The sequence below is a fragment of the Natrix helvetica genome, assembly GCF_964273705.1.
Source record: "Natrix helvetica genome assembly, chromosome: 7".
NCBI lineage: Eukaryota > Metazoa > Chordata > Lepidosauria > Squamata > Natricidae > Natrix > Natrix helvetica.
In genome coordinates this window covers 73,986,224-74,008,122 of record NC_138558.1, presented here as the reverse complement: position 1 = coordinate 74,008,122, position 21,899 = coordinate 73,986,224, and the positions used below count along the sequence as shown (strand labels likewise).

Here is a 21,899-nt window from a genome sequence, read left to right as displayed (position 1 = left end):
CTGGAAACAATCGATTCCCGTGTTTTGTGACAGTGCAGTCTCTATTAAACTATATTGGAAAATGTTCTTTTTCTTGTTTGAAGTCCTATCTAGCTATAGATGGAGCAGCTGTCATGGACTCTGGGATGAGACACTGAAAAATCAGTTGCTTCTAACAAGCTTAGAAACAACAGTGGGGACAGTTGCTATTTTTTTCTACTTCTTTCATCATCTTATTCTGATGCCATCTTAGTCTCAAAGACGGTGGCCTAGTCTTGTGGAAAGTTGAAAATAAAATGAGAATAAACCCAGAATTCATTGGAGTTAGTTTTGTCCTGAGTATTTTACAGATATTTCAGCTAACTCTGTCTATCTGTCTGTCTCTTTCCATAGATGATAGATAGATAGATAGATAGATAGATAGATAGATAGATAGATAGATAGATAGATGATAGATAGATAGATAGATAGATAGATAGATAGATAGATAGATGATAGATAGATGATAGATAGATGATAGATAGATGGATGACAGAGAGAGAGGGAGGGAGGGCAAGAGAGATGGATGGATAGATTGATAGATGGCTAGGTAGAGATAGATAGATAGATAGATAGATAGATAGATAGATAGATAGATGATAGATAGATAGATAGATAGATAAATAGATGATAGATAAATGATAGATGATAGATAGATAGATGATAGAAAGATAGATAGATAGATAGATAGATAGATAGATGATAGATAGATGATAGATAGATAGATAGATAGATAGATAGATAGATAGATAGATGATAGATAGATAGATAGATGATAGATATAGATGACAGAGGGAGGGAGGGAAAGAGCGAGACGGATGGATAGATAGATAGATGGATAGGTAGATAGAGATGATAGATATATAGATGATAGATGATAGATAGATAGATAGATAGATAGAGATGATAGATGATAGATAGATAGATGATAGATAGATAGATAGATGATAGATAGATAGATAGATGATAGATAGATAGATAGATAGATAGATAGATAGATAGATAGATAGATAGATAGATAGATGATAGATAGATAGATATGGATGATAGAGAGGGAGGGAAAGAGAGAGATGGAAGGATAGATAGATGGATAGGTAGATAGAGAGATAGAGAGATATAGATAGATAGATAGATAGATAGATAGATAGATAGATAGATAGGTAGATAGATAGATAATTAGATATATAAGTGTGTGTGTGTAGTCCTTATGACCACAATTGAGCCCAGAATACATGCTGCTAAGTGAGAAATTGTTGAGTTTTGCCCCATTTAACAACCTTTCTAGCCACTGTTGTTAAGTGAACCACTGCAGTTGTTAGATTAGTAACACGATTGTTAAGTGAATCTGGCTTCCCCTTGACTTTGCTGGTCAGAAGGGGATCACATGATTCCCCAGGAGACTGCAACCGTCGTAAATGTGAAGCAGCCATCAAGCATCCGAATGTAAATCACATGACCACGGGGAATGGTGCCATAGTCGTTAAGTGTGAAAAATGGTCATATGTCACTTTTTCAGGGCTGCTATAACTTTGAACGGTCACTAAATAAACTGAAAAGTCGAGGACTCTGTGTGCGTGTGCGTGTATATACACACACATATACACACACATGTATATATGTCCTGTTTCCCTGAAAATAAGACCTCCCCAGATAATAAACCCAATTGGGCTTTTGAGCGCATGTGCTAAAATTAAGCCCTCCCGAAAATATTGCAACACAGCAGCAGCCATGAGGTGACCACGCTCGCCGCCTCCTGCACCTCAAAAATAATAAGACCTCCCCGAAAATAAGGCCAGGCGTTTATTTCGGGGCTCAAAAGAAAATTAGACCCTGTCTTGATTTCGGGTAAATACGGTATAATTTCTGGCTCATCCTCCTGCGAGGGTCGTCTTTTTTGTGACCGATTCCCCCCCCTTTTATTTATTTCTCCAAGCGTTGCAATCATTTCTGGCCTAATTGGAATCCATTTTGAGAGAGAGAGAGAGAGAGAGAGGGAAAGAGAGAGAGAGGATCTTTATGCCTGGGAGGAAAAAAAAATGGCCTGCAAAGAAAACGATTCTCAGCCTTACAATTTGTGCGCCCTTCCCAAAGGTCTTCCTTTGACCTGCTTCTTGCTGTGCCGTATAAACGGTTGGTTCAAAATGTCACCCAGGAGGAGGACAGAATAAAGCCAATAAGCATATATCTATATTTCCCACAGCCGTGGCTTATCGTGAGAATAATAACCGGAAATAGGAGGTGTGCAAATAAGGGCCGGGGCTACAAATTTGTCATTTCCTGTCACAGCAGATGCTGAACAATAGCAGCTGTAGCCCCTTCTCACGGCTGGAATTCACAAAATACATAATTGTTTTCCCAGTCTTGGGTATACAGTTAGTCCTCGACTTAGTGACCATTCAAGAGAGAGAGAAGAAAGAGGAGAGGGAGAAAGAGAAGAGGAGAGAGAGGGAAAAGAAAGAGAGAGAAAGAGGAAAGAGAGGAGAGAGAGAAAAGAAAGAGAGAGAAAGCAAAGAGAAAAGAAAGGAGAGAGAGAGAGAGGAGAGAGAAAAGAAAGAAAAGAGAAGATAGAAAGAAAGAGAAAAGAAAGAGGAGATAGAGAGAAGAAAGGAAAGAAAAGAAAAAAGAGAAAAGAAAGAGAAGAGAGAAGAAAGAAAAGACGAGAGAGAAAAGAAAGGAGAGAGGAGAGAGAGAAAAGAGAGAACAAGAGAGGAGAGAGAGAAAAGAAAAGAGAAAGAAAAGAGAAAAGAGAGAGAAGAGAGAGAAAAGAAAGGAGAGAAAGAGAGAGAAGAAAGGAGAGAGAAGATAGAAAAAGGCAGAACAGAGAGAAGGGAGAGAGAAAAGAAAGAGGAGAGAGAAAGAGAGGAGGGGGAAGGGAGGGAGGGAGAGAAGAGGGTGCTTTTTATTTTAATTGAAAAGCCTATCAAATGCTTATAACTTTTCCCTCCCGTTCACTCGTAGCCTCAACCCAAGGGCAGTCCAAACTGTTGACAGCACAGCTTGGCACCAGCAAAACACATCATAATTGTTTCGAATCAAGGGCCGGGCATGTTTATTTTTATAACGATTTCTGGGGAACGATTGTTTTCTTTTCTAAGGCGGCCAAAATACACGGGGTGTGCCATGAATATCTTCCGGCAGCATTTTAGGGTGGCTTTGTTGGCCGACTCCTCAAATTCCTTTCATCACTTTCTCTCTCTCCTCGGTGTCGTTTTTCAAGGCAGCCTTTACTAGGGGGCAGTCTCAGTGGTGGGTTCCAGATGGTAAGGGCCGGTACAGCCGTACCGCTGGTAGCCGGGAGCAACGGCCACCGTACCGGTACGGTGGCTCGTTCGGCCCACCCGCCCGTGTTCCTTACCTGCCAATTGTGCCTGCGCGCACTGCGTGTGATGCCTGTGCGACCCCCACCAAGCAGCTGGATGTTGTCGGGCGGTGGAGTACGCATGTGTACACCATGTATGTGCCTGACGATGCCCGGCCCCGTACGCAACGTACCGATTACAACAGGAGCCAGCACCCACTAGTGGTAAGTCTGCCTATTCTTCAAGTGCGCCAGCCCCGATTAGAGGAATCAGAAAATGCCATTTGTCACCTAATAAGACATGTTTTTCCCCCTTTCTCCTTTCTGCCCTTTGACATAACATTACCAACAGTTGGAGTTGGAAGGCGCCTTGCAGGTCATCTAGTCCAACCCCCTGCCCAAGCAGGAGACCTTACATATGCCTCTACCTGGGACCGAACGCGCAACCTCCTGATTGTGATGCGGGAGCTTCACCTCTAGGCCACAGGAGATCCAATCCGGGACGGGACCAGAGGTTTAGCCTTCTGAGTTTCGGATTTGTGTTGGAGCCCATCCTCAAGAGAACTTCTCTCTAGCAGAGTGTGCATTTTGAGGGGTTCTGTGTGGCATATTTATATGTGCCTGTTGTGAGTGGCTTTTTAGTTGTTGGAGTGTTGATGACTGCCTATTAAGTTGTTGGCTGTTGTTTCCTTGGGCTGCCTCCCTGACCTGGCCTCCTAAGTATTTGATAAGCGGGTGGTAAATCAGCACTGGTGTTGACTGACAAGGGCCCCCACTTCCCTGGCTGTTTTTGTGCCTGCTCATTCAACAATCTTAGTAGCTACAAAATTGAATGTATCTGTCAGCATTCCGAGTAACACATCCAGAGAAATCAGAACCCCAAGGCAGGAACATTTCTCAGAGAATATGTTTATTGGACACATCATACTGGCACAGTCAGTGAAAACCAACTCTCAAAGTTTCCCATGGTTACCATGTAATTAAAAGAGCAATGGTTTCCCTCCCCGGGTGTCACAGGTCCCATTGTCCAATTGAAGTAGATGGCAGGCTCCCTTGACCATTTCTGCTCCTCCTTCTACTGCCACCTGTTGGGATGACCTTGGTTCCCATAGGAGAACTCTTTATTTTGTCTACAAGACGGTTTAGCTATTTTCCCCTCATCCTCTCCCTACAGTGTGAGACAACTATGAAGCAGCACAAGATAGCTTCTGCCAGGTTCAATTCAGAGTTGACGGTATTTACTTGTTCATTGTGATTGAATTGATTGAATTCACCTCTTTTTCTTATGTTCAAAAGTGCTACTTGAGGCATTTAGCACTTGCCTCCTATGATTTCTGCAAATGTACAACTTGAATACAACAGATATATGAGAGACTTCTTTAGTTTATTCCCGATATTCATCATCTTTATTCCATGCTGTAGATTATACATTTTTTAAAAAGAAGTGCAATTAAGCATGTCCAGCTAATTAAAACTGGATTCCTTCCTTCCTTCCTTCCTTCCTTCCTTCCTTCCTTCCTTCCTTCCTTCCTTCCTTCCTTCCTTCCTTCCTTCCTTTCTTGCTTGCTCGCTCTTTCTTTATTTCTTTCTCTCTCTCTCTCTCTTTCTTTCATTTATTCTATTTCTATTTCTTTTGTCACCATAAACATTTTGGGAGGTGCCCCAAAAGACTGAGAGACCAGTTCATATTTTGAAGATGTTGCAGCTGTTCAAACATGAAATATGAAAAACGTACATGAAAAGAGAACTACTGTGTTCCCCTGAAAATAAGACCCAAATGGAAAATAGATGAATTTTCAGGATGTTTGTAATATAAGCCCTACCCCCCATAATAAGCCCCAGTTAAGAATGTCAACCAGATGGATGCATTTAGTGCCATATTTTCCCCAAAATAAGACCTAACTGGAAAATAAGACCTACTGCTTCTTTTGGAGCAAAAATTAATATAAGACCCAGTCTTATTTTTCGGGGAAACATGGTATTGATAAACAAAAAAACGCTGCAAGCTAAGATAAATGCATTAATTAAATAAACAGCAGTTATTAATAGAATTAGCTTGAAAATTAAATGAAAATATTGAAAGCGACTCCAAACATCAAGCGCCGAGCATGCTAGGGGTTTGGCGTAGATTTGACAAAATTGCATTTGCTGGATGACAAATAAAAATATTTGCACCAATTTTTCAAAATCAGGATGTTCAATATTTCGGAGTTCCTAACTGTAGTGTCACTTGAAATCTTTCCCTCCTCTTAATATATCTTTGAATCAGTAGTGAAATTCATTTTTTTACTACCGGTACTGTGCGTGTGGCTTGATGGGCGTGGCAAGGGAAGGATACTGCAAAATCCCCATTCCCTCCCCACTCCAGGGGGAAGGATACTGCAAGATCCCCATTCCCTCCCCACTCCAGGGGGAAGGATACTGCAAGATCCCCATTCCCTCCCCACTCCAGGGGGAAGGATACTGCAAGATCCCCATTCCCTCCCCACTCCAGGGGGAAGGATACTGCAAGATCCCCATTCCCTCCCCACTCCAGGGGGAAGGATACTGCAAGATCCCCATTCCCTCCCCACTCCAGGGGGAAGGATACTGCAAAATTCCCATTCCCACCCCACTCCAGGGGGAAGGATACTGCAAGATCCCCATTCCCTCCCCACTCCAGGGGGAAGGATACTGCAAGATCCCCATTCCCTCCCCACTCCAGGGGGAAGGATACTGCAAGATCCCCATTCCCTCCCCACTCCAGGGGAAGGATACTGCAAGATCCCCATTCCCTCCCCACTCCAGGGGGAAGGATACTGCAAGATCCCCATTCCCTCCCCACTCCAGGGGGAAGGATACTGCAAGATCCCCATTCCCACCCCACTCCAGGGGGAAGGATACTGCAAGATCCCCATTCCCACCCCACTCCAGGGGGAAGGATACTGCAAGATCCCCATTCCCTCCCCACTCCAGGGGGAAGGATACTGCAAGATCCCCATTCCCTCCCCACTCCAGGGGGAAGGATACTGCAAGATCCCCATTCCCTCCCCACTCCAGGGGGAAGGATACTGCAAGATCCCCATTCCCTCCCCACTCCAGGGGGAAGGATACTGCAGAATCCCCATTCCCTCCCCACTCCAGGGGGAAGGATACTGCAAGATCCCCATTCCCACCCCACTCCAGGGGGAAGGATACTGCAAGATCCCCATTCCCTCCCCACTCCAGGGGGAAGGATACTGCAAGATCCCCATTCCCTCCCCACTCCAGGGGGAAGGATACTGCAAGATCCCCATTCCCTCCCCACTCCAGGGGGAAGGATACTGCAAGATCCCCATTCCCTCCCCACTCCAGGGGGAAGGATACTGCAAGATCCCCATTCCCTCCCCACTCCAGGGGGAAGGATACTGCAAGATCCCCATTCCCACCCCACTCCAGGGGGAAGGATACTGCAAGATCCCCATTCCCTCCCCACTCCAGGGGGAAGGATACTGCAAAATCCCCATTCCCTCCCCACTCCAGGGGGAAGGATACTGCAAGATCCCCATTCCCTCCCCACTCCAGGGGGAAGGATACTGCAAGATCCCCATTCCCACCCCACTCCAGGGGGAAGGATACTGCAAGATCCCCATTCCCTCCCCACTCCAGGGGGAAGGATACTGCAAGATCCCCATTCCCACCCCACTCCAGGGGAAGGATACTGCAAGATCCCCATTCCCACCCCACTCCAGGGGGAAGGATACTGCAAGATCCCCATTCCCACCCCACTCCAGGGGGAAGGATACTGCAAGATCCCCATTCCCACCCCACTTTGGGGCCAGCCTGAGGTAGTATTTGCCGGTTCTCCGAACTACTCAAAATTTCTGCTACCGGTTCTCCAGAACCTGTCAAAACCTGCTGAATTTCACCCCTTCTTTGAATGCTGACTCATAATAATGCTGACAGCATTCTGGGAAAGAGATACCCATTTTTTCTTTCTTTAAACATGTTCCAGGCCCCTCTAAATACATGTCTAAGATTGAATTCGCCAGTTAGGACTGCCTTAAACAAGTCCTTGTTCTCTTGAGGCCAATTGATTTAGTTTAAGGATGCCCCTCTCCAAGATTCCTCTGTAGTCAGCATTCATCAAAGCAGTTCTGCTTTGTCCAAGTACCACTGTTTGACCATTTGCTGGATTTATATTTGTAATAGTATGTGAGAATGACCTTGGGACGCAGAGGGTAGAGCTATAATCAGGTTGATCCTCTGCAGAAAAAGTGGAACATTTTAAAGGTCCCAGAAGGGACCCTCTCTAGTTTTCACTTTATTTAGATTTAGAACACTTAGAATAACTTTATTGGGACTTTAAATCAGAGTGGTATTCAGCTGGTTTAGACCGGATTGAACGAACTGGTTGCAGAGATCACAGGAGGGCCTGCCCCCCCCCACCGCCCCAGCTCTATGCCATCCTATTTAGCCACATCCTTGAGGGCGGGCGCTTGCACGGAAGACGTGCATGTGAGCAAAGCACACGCTCAGAAATCCGGGCGCATGCACAGACCATGTGTGCGCAAAGCGAGCGAGCGTGTGCATGCTGGGCAAACGGGTGGTAAGAATAAGTGAAACCCACCGCTGCTTTGATTATACACTAATCGGCATACATTAAAATGAAATTTTGTTGCACACAGCTTTTAAAAAGCCATGTTCGCGTTGAGTGGATATTACCCTTGCGACGTGAAATGGGTAAATTAGGAATGTCAGTTTTACCTTTGCTCTAGTGGAGACTCTATCCAAGAAGATATAATTTCTCCTAAGGTGACTTTGTCCTTCTGTAATATTTGTTTCTTTAGAATTGAAGTGATTTGGGCGTAAGGTTTGCAGCATTTTCCCAGCACCAAAGGCTGCATATTTGAAATATTTTTCTTTTGCTAGAAATAAAAATATTTGAAATATGCAGCCTACTGAATTTCCAGTTGGGAAAATCCTGTAATTGACCATTGCGTCGCTTGGAATGTTCCTGTTGTGACCCGCCAGCGGCCAGCAGAGCTGGCAGCAGTCGGACAGTGAGGAGGTTGGGGAAGGCTCAGACGAGGACTCTGTGTTGGAGACAGAGAGGGGGCCAAGGCCGTCCGACAATTATCAGCTGCCTTCAGAGCTAGATAGCAGTGAAGCAGAGGAACAGCTGGAGCCTGTTCCCAGTGTGTGCATGCGCAGAGCTGCCAGAAGAAAAGAGCAGCTAAGAAATCATAGTCGACTTGGGAGTAAAGCCACAGATAGATGGTGATTGGACCCTCCCCTAAGAAATAAAAGAGGAGCAAAAGGGGAGTGGGCTTTTGCAGGAAATCATTCATTCTTTTATTGGTTTTTAGAGGGATTATCTCTTTTAAATTTAATTTTACAGGATATTGGGATTTTAAGTTTTGTATATTCTGATTTATTTATTTAGCTGTACAGTTTGGCATATCTTTTATCCTCTTCACATATACATATATATGTATCTATTTATTTAATAATTGTAACTTGTTGTATTTTTGCTTCGGACTGTACACCGCCCCGAGTCCCTTTTGGGAGAGGGGGCGGTCTATAAGCGCTAATAAATAAATAAATAAATAAATAAATAAATAAATAAATAAATAAATAAATAAATAAATAAATAAATAAATTCATTCGTTAGATTGGTTTCAGGAGTGTGAAGATCTGTCCCTGAATCCCAGAGACTCTGTGCCAAATCTTTCCTTGCACAGCACTGTGTTTAGAAAATATTTACATGGCAGCTTTCCAAGATAGATAAGGTCTGTAGTCATAACTTCACCTTTGAAAGACTGTTTGCCAGGCCTTGGCTGAATGGGAATGAGAGGAATTCAGATTCATTTAATAAAAGGGATTTTGTCGGGACCAGGAATCTGCTTTGTACGTTTTGGGGAAGCCTAGGTCAGAACAATTCCATTGATTGTGCCGTTCATTCGAGATAGGTTTCAAAATTAAATGTTAAAAAAACCACAACCCCTAAATGGAATTAAAAACCGCAACGAGGCTGTGATTATTAAGTTAAATGAATTTACGCTTAGTGCTGAGATACTTGTTAATTCTGTGTGTTTTGCTTAGTCTACGCCTAAGGTGCCCAGGGTCATTTGGGAATATAATGGTATGGCATTGCGGTGTTGCCTTGCTTTAATTGTAAATCCAGTGTTTTCCAAGATATCTCTATTTTTTAAAAAAGTATTCCTACAATTTCTCCTTAATTAACTTTCAGGAAGACTTGTTATTTCTTTAAAAAGTCATTTCGGTGATGACTGGCAGAGTAATTAACCTTTCCTTCAAGAAAGGAAACTTTGCGTGGATTTGGAGTTTTGGGGGCGGATTTTATTCCCACGGTAGTGTTTCCACTACGACTTGGAAGAAGCAGCCGAAACAGTTCCCTAAAAGGCCCTGTGAGATTTCAGTCTTACATTTTCCATCCAAGCCTTTACACACTAATGGGAGATGTTTACCTCTGTTGTGAATCAGCTTGGAAGCTGTTCAATAAATAGTTTTTTTTTTAATGTTCAGACTAGTTTTTGTGCCAGGGCTATGGGGGGGAAAAACGAACCGTGATCTCTTTGAGTTTCGTTGTTCAGTTGTTCTAAAAATGCTGAGATAATTTTCATGCCATTGTTTGGAAGAAATGTCCTTCTCCTGTCCACTGCTTGGAGAACCCACAACTTACGTTTGTCTGCCTGGTGACTGAGTTATTTTAGAGTCTTTAGCCACGCCCCGTAGGCTTGGCTGCCTTCAGTTTCTCAACTCAGTCAAGCCCATTAGGTGTGACTTTGACTCTCTCCCCAATCACGGAGAAGAGAAAGAGAAATTGTACCTTAGCAAAAAAAGAAAAAAGAAAAAGAGGAGAGATGCTGAGAGTGCCCTGGGTTTTATGCCCTCTCTGGGCTTTTGAATTTGAGCTTGTCTCCTGATCGGTTGTCAGACTCCCATGGGGCCATGCAGGGGCAACTCTGTAGGCTGGCCTGAGTCCCAAGCTTGGTTGACTCTTGCTGGGTGATTGTGTAATTAAATAGCTTTGGGCAATTCCTATTATGGCTGTGCCTGAAGGAGGTAGATCTTTGTTGTGTAGAATTGACTGGCTCAGGCCCTTTAATGTCCCATTGACAAAGGTGGGGGTATGAGATTCTGCTTCCCTTTTAGGGAAATATTCTGCCCTTTTAATATTTCCTAAAATATCTCATTTTTCTAGCAGAGGGGTAGGTGCTAACTTCCCACAGCATCATGTGATATGAGGGGGTCTTCAGGATATAGACTCCAAAATTATTCACGGAGATAGATAGATAGATAGATAGATAGATAGATAGATAGATAGATGATAGATAGATAGATAGATAGATAGATAGATAGATGATACATAGATAGATGATAGATAGATAGATGATAGATAGAGATAGATAGATAGATAGATAGATAGATAGATAGATAGATAGATGATAGATAGATGATGGATGGATGGATGGATGGATGGATGGATGGATAGATAGCCAGATAGATAGATAGATAGATAGATAGATAGATAGATAGATAGATAGATAGATAGATATGGATGATAGATAGCTAGAGATATATAGATGGATAATTAGATACAGATATATAGATATGTGTATGTATGTAGTCCTTGACTTGCAACCACAATTGAGCCGAGAATACATGTTGTTAAGGGAGAAAATTATTAAGTGAGTTTTGCTCCATTTCACGATCTTTCTAGCCACCGTTGTTAAGTGAATAGCTGCAGTTGCTAGATTAGTAACATGGTTGTTAAGTGAATCTGGCTTCCCCATTGAACTTTGCTTGTCAGAAGGTCGTAAAAGCGGGTCACACGACCCCCTCCGCTGCAAACCGCCATAAATGAGCCAGTTTCCTCGGGTCCGAACATCCCTTGAGTTTTCTTTTGGGATAAGTTCCCAAGGGTTTTCTTTCCAATTGTGTGACTGTAATTCATGTTAAGTTATTTATTGAGAGCTAGCCTCAGGGAAGCATGGTTGCCATGTCTGAAGGTTGTGGTTTGTATGTTAGCGTTTTGTCTTTGGAGGCGAAACCAAAAAGGTACCATATTTTTCGGAGTATAAGACGCACCTTTTCCCTCAAAAAAGAGGCTGAAAATCTGGGTGCATCTTATACGCTGAATACAGCATTTTTTTGCCTCCCAAAACCCCATCCCCTTCACCAAAATGGCCGTGCGTAGCCTTTAGGAAGCTTCCAGAATGCTCCTGGGGGCTGGGGAGGACAGAAATGAGTGAAAAACGGTACATTTTTTGCTCAATTTTGCCCCCCCCAGCCCCCAGGAACACACTATAAGCCTCCTAAAGGCTATGCATGCCTTTTTTGTTGTCAAAAATGGGCCTATTTTGGGGGAAAATGAGCCGTTTTGGGAGGTCTGCAGAGTGCAAAAACTTTTTTTTTATGTGCCTCTTCAAAATCTTGGTGCGTCTTATACTCCGAAAGATACGGTAATACAAGAAAAAAATCTTTAGAGGGCAAGACAAGCTATGGTTTATGGTTGCATCCTTTTAGAGAGTCATTGAGGCCCCTTGGAGGCTTATTGGTGGCCTCAGGGTCACCTGAGTGGTGCAAATTGGGCGTGGAGACTTCTTGGAACTGCTGAAAGGATCTGTGTTGTAGACTGGAGATAGATGGTGTCGTATCTGTTGAGAGAGGACTCTTCAGCTTTGACATAAATAGCCTCTTTGAGCCCTCTTTCCAAATTCCACACCCATTTGCACCATTCAGGTGACCCTGAGGGCACAGAGAATCCTCCAAGTGGCCTCAATGACTCTCCAAAAGGATGCAAATGACCAGTTGTCTGCAAGGAGTATCAATCCTTCCATTCCCCAACATCCAGTCAGAGCTGAAGAAGCTTCTTGGAATGGGAAGCGAAACATCTTCAAGGAAAAACAAAGGAAGTCCAGTTGCCTCTTGAAAAAAAAAAACACCTTTGGGACAACTGAGATCTGGATGAGTGAGTACCTCCATAGACATTTATTGGAGCAGGACTATCACGTCTCCTGAAAGGGACGCGGTGGCTCAGTGGCTAAGACGCTCAGGTTGACGGTTCAGCAGTTCGAATCCCTGACACCGCATAACGGAGTGAGCTCCCGTGACTTGTCCCAGCTTCCGCCAACCTAGCAGTTCAAAAGCACATAAAAAATGCAAGTAGAAAAATAGGGACCTCCTTTAGTGGGAAGGTAACAGCGTTCCGTGCTCCTTTGGCATTGAGTCATGCCGGCCACATGACCACGGAGACATCTTGGGACAGCGCTGGCTCTTCGGCTTTGAAACGGAGATGAGCACCGCCCCCTAGAGTCGGGAATGACTGGCACATATGTGCAAGGAGAACCTTTACCTTTATGCTATTAAATGTTATTGTTAACCATTTATTTATTATTTAATGTTGACAAAAAGTCAAGAGAAGGAAAGAAAGAAAAATAGAAAGAAGAGAATCCCGAGCGAACAAAAGAGAAATATATATTTTTACACTGCTTGTGTGGGCTTTGAAACAGAGATGAGCACCGCCCCCTAGAGCCAGGAACGACTAGCACATATGTGCGAGGGAAACCTTTACCTTTATCTTATCATGTCTCCCTCTGGTCCTTTTCACTAGACAAGACATCTCCGGTTCTTCATGCGTTTTACCCTCCAGTTTCCTTAGCCATCTTTGTTGATTTTTCTCTTTCTAGTGTCTAAACATCTTCGCTTTCTCTCTTTTGAGTTCTCCATGGTGTTTTGACTCTTCATCAATTCTGCAGGACGAGGCCTGTCATCTCAACCCCAGCTTTTAGCCACCGGTCATCTCGGACAATAAATAGCTCTTCCCTGAAGATGATAAAAGCTAGGAATGTCTACAGCCCATCAACGAAGGGTTCAATATTCCTACTCTTTTCCCGTCCAAAACTCATTAAGGATTTAAATCTTTGCTAAAGGGGGAAAGGTTAACGTTTTGTTTTCTTTCTTCTAAGTGGGCCTTAGGACTGCTGGTGACCCCTGTGTTATCTGGCTCCTGCAGGCCAAATGCTCCACATAGTTGTCATTCCACGCTCGGTGCAAAATAGAGAGCCCTGCTGTGCATTGCAGATGGAGCGGAGTTTTTAGTATTGGTGCAAGAGAGTAGCAGCAAATATAGTGTGGGTTGCCTTCCTTAGGGAGAGAATTAATTGGCGTTGTCCTCAGCTTCCCATCACAACTGAGTCTAAATCTTTTGGGGCAATGGGTATTTCCTATCCCTTTGCAGTGCTTCTTGGCCGTTTTCTTTGGATTGTGTTTTAGTTGCTGGCATTTTTACAGCTGAGGTCAAGGAGGGAAATTCTCTTGTTTAAAAAGAATGTGGATCAGAGGAACAGAGATGACGCCTGCAAAATCTAGATCTATCTACCTCGATATCTATGTACCTACCTACCTCTATGTCTGTCTGTCTGTCTGTCTGTCTGTCTGTCTGTCTGTCTGTCTCTCTATCTATCTCTCTATCTCTCTATCTCTCTATCTCTATGTACCTACCTACCTACCTCTCTATCTCTGTCTATCTATCTATATCTATGTACCTATCTGCCTGCCTGCCTGCCTGCCTGCGAGAGAAATAGAAAGAGAGAGAGAGAAATATAGTAGATAGGCAGGGGGAGAGAGAGAGTAGGTATGTATGTATGTAGATAGGTAGATAGAGGGCTAGAGAGAGAGAGAGAGAGAGAGAGAGAGAGAGAAATACATTAGGTAGGTAGGGAGAGGGAGAGTGTGTAGGTAGGTAGGTAGAGGGATAGAGAGAGAGAAATATAGTAGATAGGGAGAGAGAGAGAGAGAGAGAGTATGTATGTATGTATGTAGGTAGGTAGGTAGAGGGATAGAGAGAAATACAGTAGGTAGATAGGGAGAGAGAGAGAGTACATAGGTAGGTAGATAGAGGGACAGAGAGAGAGAAATAGAGAGAGAAATATAGTAGATAGGTAGGGAGAGAGAGAGAGTATGTATGTATGTATGTAGGTAGGTAGGTAGAGGGATAGAGAGAGAGAGAGAGAAATATAGTAGATAGGTAGGGGGGGGAGAGAGAGAGAGTAGTAGGTAAGTAGATAGGTAGATGTTTCCAGGTGTAGTTATCCATGTGCTGGAGAAGGAAATCACTGACAATCTGCAGCACCTTAAGACTTTGTTTCTGCTGGCACAGCACTTGATCAATCTAATTCTCATCAATCAATTAAAGAGCTTTCCAAAAGAAAAACAAAATTTTTGCACTCTCGAAACCTCCCAAAAACAGCCCGTTTTTCACGAAAACAGCCCCCCCCTTTTAAAGGCATGAATAGCCTTGGGGTGGCTTGCAGAGTGCTCCTGGGGGGGGGGCAAAAACGAGCAAAAAACGGCCAATTTTTCACGAAAACTGTCCCATTTTTTGTCAAAATATTGCATGCATAGCCTTATGGAGGCTTATAGAGTGCTGCTGGGGGCTTGGGGGGGGGAAACGGCCTGTTATTTGATAATTCCTGCCCTCCCCACCCCCCAGGAGCTCTCTGAAAGCCTCCTAAAGGCTCTGCATGGCCATTTTGGTGAAGGGGCGGGGCTTCGGGGGGCAAAAATTGCTGTATTCGGTGTATAAGATGCACCCAGATTTTCAGCCTCTTTTTTGAGGGAAAAGTGCGTTTTATACTCTGAAAAATACGGTAGTTTGAGGTTAGGTGGCTGGATAAGCGCATAAATAAATAAGTCTTTTCTATTTTTTCTCCCTTGTCTTTTTGTTTGTTTGTTTGTTTAAAAGATATTTCTAGGTTGTTTACATGAAGGCAGCCCTGTAAGTCTGCGCACATCCTGCCCGAATTAACGTCGGAGAAACGGCCACCTTCCATTACAGCCTTCACCAAAGATTGAGCGTGAGTAGGTAAATATATCTTTTGCCTTCCTCCCAGCTGGATTTGATGGTCTGGTTTGAGAAAAAAAATCTGTTGGGCTAAATCAGGGGTGTCCAAACTTGGCAACTTTAAGACTTGTGGACTTCAACTCCCAGAATTCCCCAGCCAGCTCTGCTGGCTGGGGAATTCTGGGAGTTGAAGTCCACAAGTCTTAAAGTTGCCAAGTTTGGACACCCCTGGGCTAAATGGTCATGGAGGAACCAGATGTTGCTACATGGCAACTCTCACCAGGCAGAGTCAAGTCGCAGGGCAACATCTGGAGATTTCTAATCCTTCCAGGAAAGGACAGTCATTACCGTGTTTCCCCGAAAACAAGCGAGGGTCTTATTTTCTTTTGCCCCTCCGAAATAAGCGCTTGGCCTTATTTTCGGGGAGGTCTTATTATTTTTGAGGTGCAGGAGGCGGCGAGCGTGGTCACCGCATGGCTGCTGCTGTGTTGCAATATTTTCAGGGGAGGGCTTATTTTAGCGCATGCGCTCAAAAGCCCAATTGGGCTTATTATCCGGGGAGGCCTTATTTTCAGGGAAGCAGGGTAAATATAGATTAACAGTGTTGGAAGGTACCTTGTAGCAGGGGTGAAATGCTACCGGTTCGGACTGCCTGAACCGATAGTAAAAAATGCTACCGTTTGCCCGAGCCGGTAGGAAAAAGATGCTTAAGAAAGTTTTTTAAAAAAAGGTTTGACGATCAGCTGTGTTTCATGATGGTAGGAATTTTCTTTTTTTTTAAAACATTTGGGATCCGTTTTTGCTCCCAGGAGGCTTCCCGGAGGCCTGTTAGACCATAAACAGGGGGGGGGGGGTGCTGCAGAAGGAAGGAAAGAAAGAAAAAGAAAGAAAGAAAAAGAAAGAAAGGAATGGATTGGAGAAAAAAGGGAGGGGAGGGAAGGGAGAAATAAATAAGTAAAGAGAGGAAGAAAGAGGGAGGGATGGGAGAAAAAAAAGGGAGGGAAGGGAGAAATAAATAAGTAAAGAAAGAAAGAAAGAGGGAAAGATGGGAGGAAAAAAGGGAGGGAAGGGAGAAATAAAGAAAGAAAGGGAGAGATGGGAGAAAAAAGGAAGGGAAGGGAGAAATAAATAAGTAAAGAAAGAAAGAAAGAGGGAGGGATGGGAGGAAAAAAGGGAGGGAAGGGAGAAATAAATAAGTAAAGAAAGAAAGAAAGAAAGAAAGAAAGAAAGAAAGAAAGAAAGAAAGAGGGAGAGATGGGAGGAAAAAAGGGAGGGAAACGAGAAATAGATAAGTAAAGAGAGGAAGAAAGAGGGAGTGATGGGAGAAAAAAAGGGAGGGAAGGGAGAGAGAAAGAAAGAAAGAAAGGGAGAGATGGGAGAAAAAAGGAAGGGAAGGGAGAAATAAATAAGTAAAGAGAGGAAGAAAGAGGGAGGGATGGGAGGAAAAAAGGGAGGGAAGGGAGAAATAAAGAAAGAAAGGGAGAGATGGGAGAAAAAAGGAAGGGAAGGGAGAAATAAATAAGTAAAGAGAGGAAGAAAGAGGGAAGGATGGGAGAAAAAAAGTGAGGGAAGGGAGAAATAAAGAAAGAAAGGGAGAGATGGGAGAAAAAAGGAAGGGAAGGGAGAAATAGATAAGTAAAGAGAGGAAGAAAGAGGGAGGGATGGGAGAAAAAAAGGGAGGGAAGGGAGAGAGAAAGAAAGAGGGAGGGAAAAAGGAGAGGGAGGAAGGACCACAACCCTGGCAGTAGACGCAGCTTCAGAGGATGCCTTGAAAGAGGAGATGCGCGGACATCTCCCACAGCAGACACCCGAAAATCAGCTGGCCGTCGGAGGCCCGCACACCTCCCCGTTGGAGCTGAGCTGGGCGACAGCTCACATGCCCACAGGGAGGGTCCCACGTGCCATCTGTGTCACGCATGTCATAGGTTCGCCATCACAGGTCTAGGGGTAACTTTCAAATAGTTGGTGCGCCATGAGAGACAGTTTCGGTTGGAGCTCGCGTGGCGGCCACCAGAACTAAGAACCATTTAGAACAGTGTTTCTCAACCTTGGCGACTTTAAGTCTTGTGGACTTCAACTCCCAGAATTCCCCAGCCAGCTGTGCTGGCTGGGGGATTCTGGGAGTTGAAGTCCACAGGACTTAAAGTCGCCAAGGTTGAGAAACACTGATTTAGAAGAACCTGGTACCCCACGGAAATAATGGGTTGTTTTTTTCCTCTTCAAAACTGATAGAAGAGAATATTGGGAGCTCAGGGCTGAACTGCGTGATGCTTGGCGTTTTCCGAGGTTGGCTCTTTTCCTGCAGATGTTTAATGACCAAGTTTTGCGTTGTTGTTGTGGAATATGGCTCACTCCTTATTTATATCCTTTATGTAGAATTCTCTATTGGCCAGGTGTGATTGGACCCACAAGGGATTCGTCTTTGGTGCAGAGTACTCTTACATCAGGAGAATAAAATACATGCATCAAGAATAAAAGAGATACGACACTTAGTGATAGTCATAGATTACTAATAAGCTATCAAATCGTACTAGGAAACGAATAAAAACAATATAAATCGAAAGAGACAAAGACACACACACACACTCTCCTTTTTGGGCAGGGTTTAAAGCACTGAGCTCCCTTTCCAAAGTGTGAGAGGTATTTTTATAAGGATGTTACCAATTATACCAAGTGCTGTGGAAACTTGTCCACACCTTTGGGGAGAGGTGGGGATGGTGAGAAAACGATCAACGCCGACGGTGTGATAACAAGTCACAGGCCGGGGTTGTGGCTGCTGTTTACTCAGCCTTCTGTTCTTGTTAACCATGCAGAACGGCCCCGCCGGGAGCAGTTCTTTCCAAGAAAAGAAAAGAAATAGCAGAAGCCTCTTAACATAGAAGAGGGGAAAAAACCAACAAAGTTTTTGGGTGACAAATATTTCTTGAAAAGAAAATTTCCATGTGGGCTTTTCTTGCAGGAACAGTTTAGGGTGTTTTTGTTTTATTTTATTTTATTTTATTCTGTTCTGTTTATTTTATTTTATTTTATTATTTTATTCTATTTTATTCTCTTCTATTTTATTTATTTTATTCTATTCTATTCTATTCTATTCTGTTTTAGTCTATTCTATTTATTTTATTGTATTGTATTCTATTTATTTTATTTTATATTCTATTTATTCTATTCTATTCTATTCTATTTATTTTTGTTTATTCTATTCTATTTATTTTATTGTATTATTGTATTTTATTCTATTCTGTTTTAGTCTATTCTATTCTATTTATTTTATTCTATTCTATTCTATTCTATTTATTTTGTATTCTATTCTATTTATTCTATTTTATTCTATTCTTTTATTTATTTATTATATTATATTTTATTCTGTTCTATTTTATTCCCTTCTATTTATTTTTCTATTTTATTCTATTCTATTTATTTTATTTTATTATTTTATTTTATTCTATTCTGTTTTATTCTACTCTATTTATTTTATTTTATTGTATTCTATTCTATTCTATTTATTTTATTTTATTTTGTATTCTATTCTATTTATTCTATTTTATTCTATTCTTTTATTTATTTATTTTATTATATTTTATTCTATTTCATTTCATTTTATTCTATTTCATTTTATTCTATTTTATTTCATTATTATATTATTTTATTTTTGTTTTGCTTTATATTTTATATCATTCTTTTATTTTATTTGAAGAATGAGCAGTGTTTTCTTTTTAAACCACAGGTAAAGAACCATTAATTTTTACTGAATCAGTGAGATGGGCAGCATAGAAAATCAATAAGTAAATAAAATAAAATTAAATTAAAATAAGAGTTTCTTGGGCCCCAAAAGAAAATAGGTTTTTTGGGGGTGCCCAATTCAGCACTAGGCAAGGATGGCTAACCCTTTTGTCATCACATGCCGAAAGTGTGTAACAACCCCCCGTGTGCCCCGCCCCCCTGTGCATGTGCCCTGCTCCCACACATGCACGGGCCAGCCCCCCTGCCCCCATGGGCCTGGAAGGCCTCCTGCACCAACCTGGAAGCCAAAATGGGGCACGGGGTGCTGCACAAGGGCCCAAAATGCCTCCTTGAATACGCCCCGCTCCCATGCATACATGGCAGAGATCCGAATACCAGCTGGCCGGCAGGAGGTGTGCGCACATGCACAGGGGAGTTGGGCTGGACCGACAGCTGGCGTGCCCACAGGAAGGGTTCTGCCTGCCACCTGTGGCAGGTGTGTCATAGGTTCACCATCATGGCACTAGGGCTTATTTGGCGGGGGAGGTGTCTTATTTTTTTTCTATATACGGGAGGCTCACTTCTGCTTGCTCGCGGCCACAACGGAGCAGGAGGCTGAGCGACTTGATGCTGCCGCAACCACGAGGGAAGGTGGGAGGGTGGAGCTGCCCCATGTACCCCATACTGGCTTACCTCGGGGGCCCCTCAGCAGGCCATCCATGCCCTGACACTTGCCTCGCTTCACAGCATGTACCAGCATGCCACTCAGCCTCCTGCTCCGATGTGGCTACGAGCAAGCAGTAGACGGCTGGTGGCTACATGGACTCCTGCTGCACATGGCCGCTGGGGCTGCCGTGTGAGGCAGGTGTCAGTGTGTGGATGGCCTGGCTGTGGTGATCCTGAGGTAAGCCGGTGCAGGGTGCGTGGGGCAGCTCTACCTCCCCGCACCTCGCCTTGTGACTGAGGTACCGCAAACAACCAGACGGAATGAGCGGGTGGCTGGCTGCGCAAGCTCTTAAGTAGGGCTTATTATCAGGCGCACATGTAAACATTTTCGGGATAGGTCTTATTTCCGGGGGGAAATAGGGTTGTACTAGAACAGATGATGTTACCTAGTGTGGTAATGAAACATCTGCAAATGGTGAGTGGGGGAAGATTCCTGCGCAAAGCCTTGAGCGGTAAATCGCCAAATCCAAACTGTTGCATGCGGATCTGGTTCTTCGCCCGTGACACTAACAAGCCCGTTGCCGCAATGTGTAGCTTGAGCTGTGGCCCTGCCAGATGTGCCAGGCTACCTCTGCCACCCTTTCCCCATCCAAGACATGGAATCCCCCCCTCCCCTCCTTGGGGAGTTGCATCCTGTCTCAAGGTTGCCAAAATCCAGGTGAGACGATGCGTCGGCTACCATGTTGGCTGGGAAGTGATTTATCGTTATCCGGCGAGAACAAGTCGAAACAGTAAATTTACTCAGGGCTGATAGCCCAACGATCTGTGCTGCAAGCAGGAGGGTGAATAATTTATAAAGCGTTCTCCAACAGCCGGGGAGAAGGACATTAGCATTTTAATGAAAACAATATAGGCATTGTGTTAAATCTTTGCATTCTTCTTTTTCTTCCTCCTCTTCCTCCAGGAAAGCCGTTCTGTCAAGTGCTTTGAAAACAGCTGACAACGGCGGATAATGTGCTGACGAGCACTATGGGCAGGCGGTACCCAGGAGCCCACTATCGTCAAAGCAATTCATGTATGTAGGCAAAAACTTTCCCCGGTTAACCCAGTTTGCAAAGGCCAGCGAGCCACGATACAGGCAGGCCTTGACGTTAGAGCCTCAATTGAGACCAACATTCATGGTGCTAAGCCAGAAATTTGTCGTGAGTTTTGCCCCATTGGCCCACGCTCCTTGTCATGTTGCTTAAGTGAATCATTGCAGTTGTAAAGCTAAGAATTCAGTTGTTGAGTGAATCTTGCAGTTGTTAAATTAGAAGCTCAGTTGTTAAGTGAATCAAATTAGTAACTTGGTTGTTAAGGGAATCATCCAGTTGTCAAATTAGAAACTTGGTTCTTAATGAATCACTGCAGTTGTCAAATTAGAAACTCGGTTGTTACGTGAATCGCTGTAGTTAAATTAGTAACTCAGTTGTTAAGTGAATCATGCAGTTGTCTGATTAGTTACTTGGTTGTTAAGTGAATCACTGCAGCTAAGTTAATAACTTGGTTGTTAAGTGAATCAAAGCAGTTGTCAACTTAGTAACTCGGTTGTTAAGTGAATCACTGCAGTTGTCAAATTAGCAACTCGGTTGTTTAGTGAATCAATGTAGTTAAGTTAGTAACTCAGTTGTTAAGTGAATCATGCAGTTGTCAGATTAGTTACTTGGTTGTTAAGTGAATCACTGCAGCTAAGTTAATAACTCGGTTGTTAAGTGAATCAAAGCAGTTGTCAAATTAGTAACTCGGTTGTTAAGTGAATCACTGCAGTTGTCAAATTAGAAACTCGGTTGTTAAGTGAATCACTGCAATTAAGTTAGGAACACCGTTGTTAAGTGAATCTGGCTTCCTCGGTGACTTTGCTTTGCCAGAAGGTCACAAAAGGGGATCACATGACTCCAGGACACTGCAATCGTCATAAATATGAATCAGTTACAGAGCATCCAAATTTTAATCACGTGACCATGGGGATGATGCAACAGTCATGTGTGAAAAATGGTCATAAGTCACTTTTTTCAATGCCATTGTAACAAGACGATCACTAAATGAACTGTTGTAAGTCGAGGACTACCTGTATGCAACTCTTACAAGGAAAAAATGGCACAAAACAATAATAACTGAAAAGGCTAATGTAAGAAACATTTGATTTATTCTTAAATCTGAAATGCGTGAAGAGTTCTGTGACTGTCCTTCCCCACAACAAATCGATTTTATTGTCCTGAAGCTGTCTGTCACACCTATTCATCTCCGCTCCCTGCCTTTTATCCGCAGAGCTAGGGTGGGGCTTTGCTGGCTCTTCCATCCCCAGGACCGGCCCATAGATTTCCACTG

General features: G+C 43.4%; 1 protein-coding gene across 7 annotated transcripts in view; it reads left to right on the top strand.

The window, feature by feature from the left end:
* Positions 1-21,899, top strand: part of APBB2 (amyloid beta precursor protein binding family B member 2) — a 157,362-nt gene that overhangs the window by 27,764 nt on the left and 107,699 nt on the right. For 6 of the 7 annotated variants that reach the window (XM_081958962.1, XM_081958958.1, XM_081958959.1 and 3 more), the window contains exons 2-3: positions 15,048-15,163; positions 20,497-20,607. In XM_081958962.1, coding sequence (XP_081815088.1) covers positions 20,562-20,607 — 46 coding nt within the window. In that variant the 5' untranslated portion in view covers positions 15,048-15,163; positions 20,497-20,561. The remainder of the gene's footprint in view (positions 1-15,047; positions 15,164-20,496; positions 20,608-21,899) is intronic. The other variant, XM_081958957.1, reaches the window with a different exon arrangement.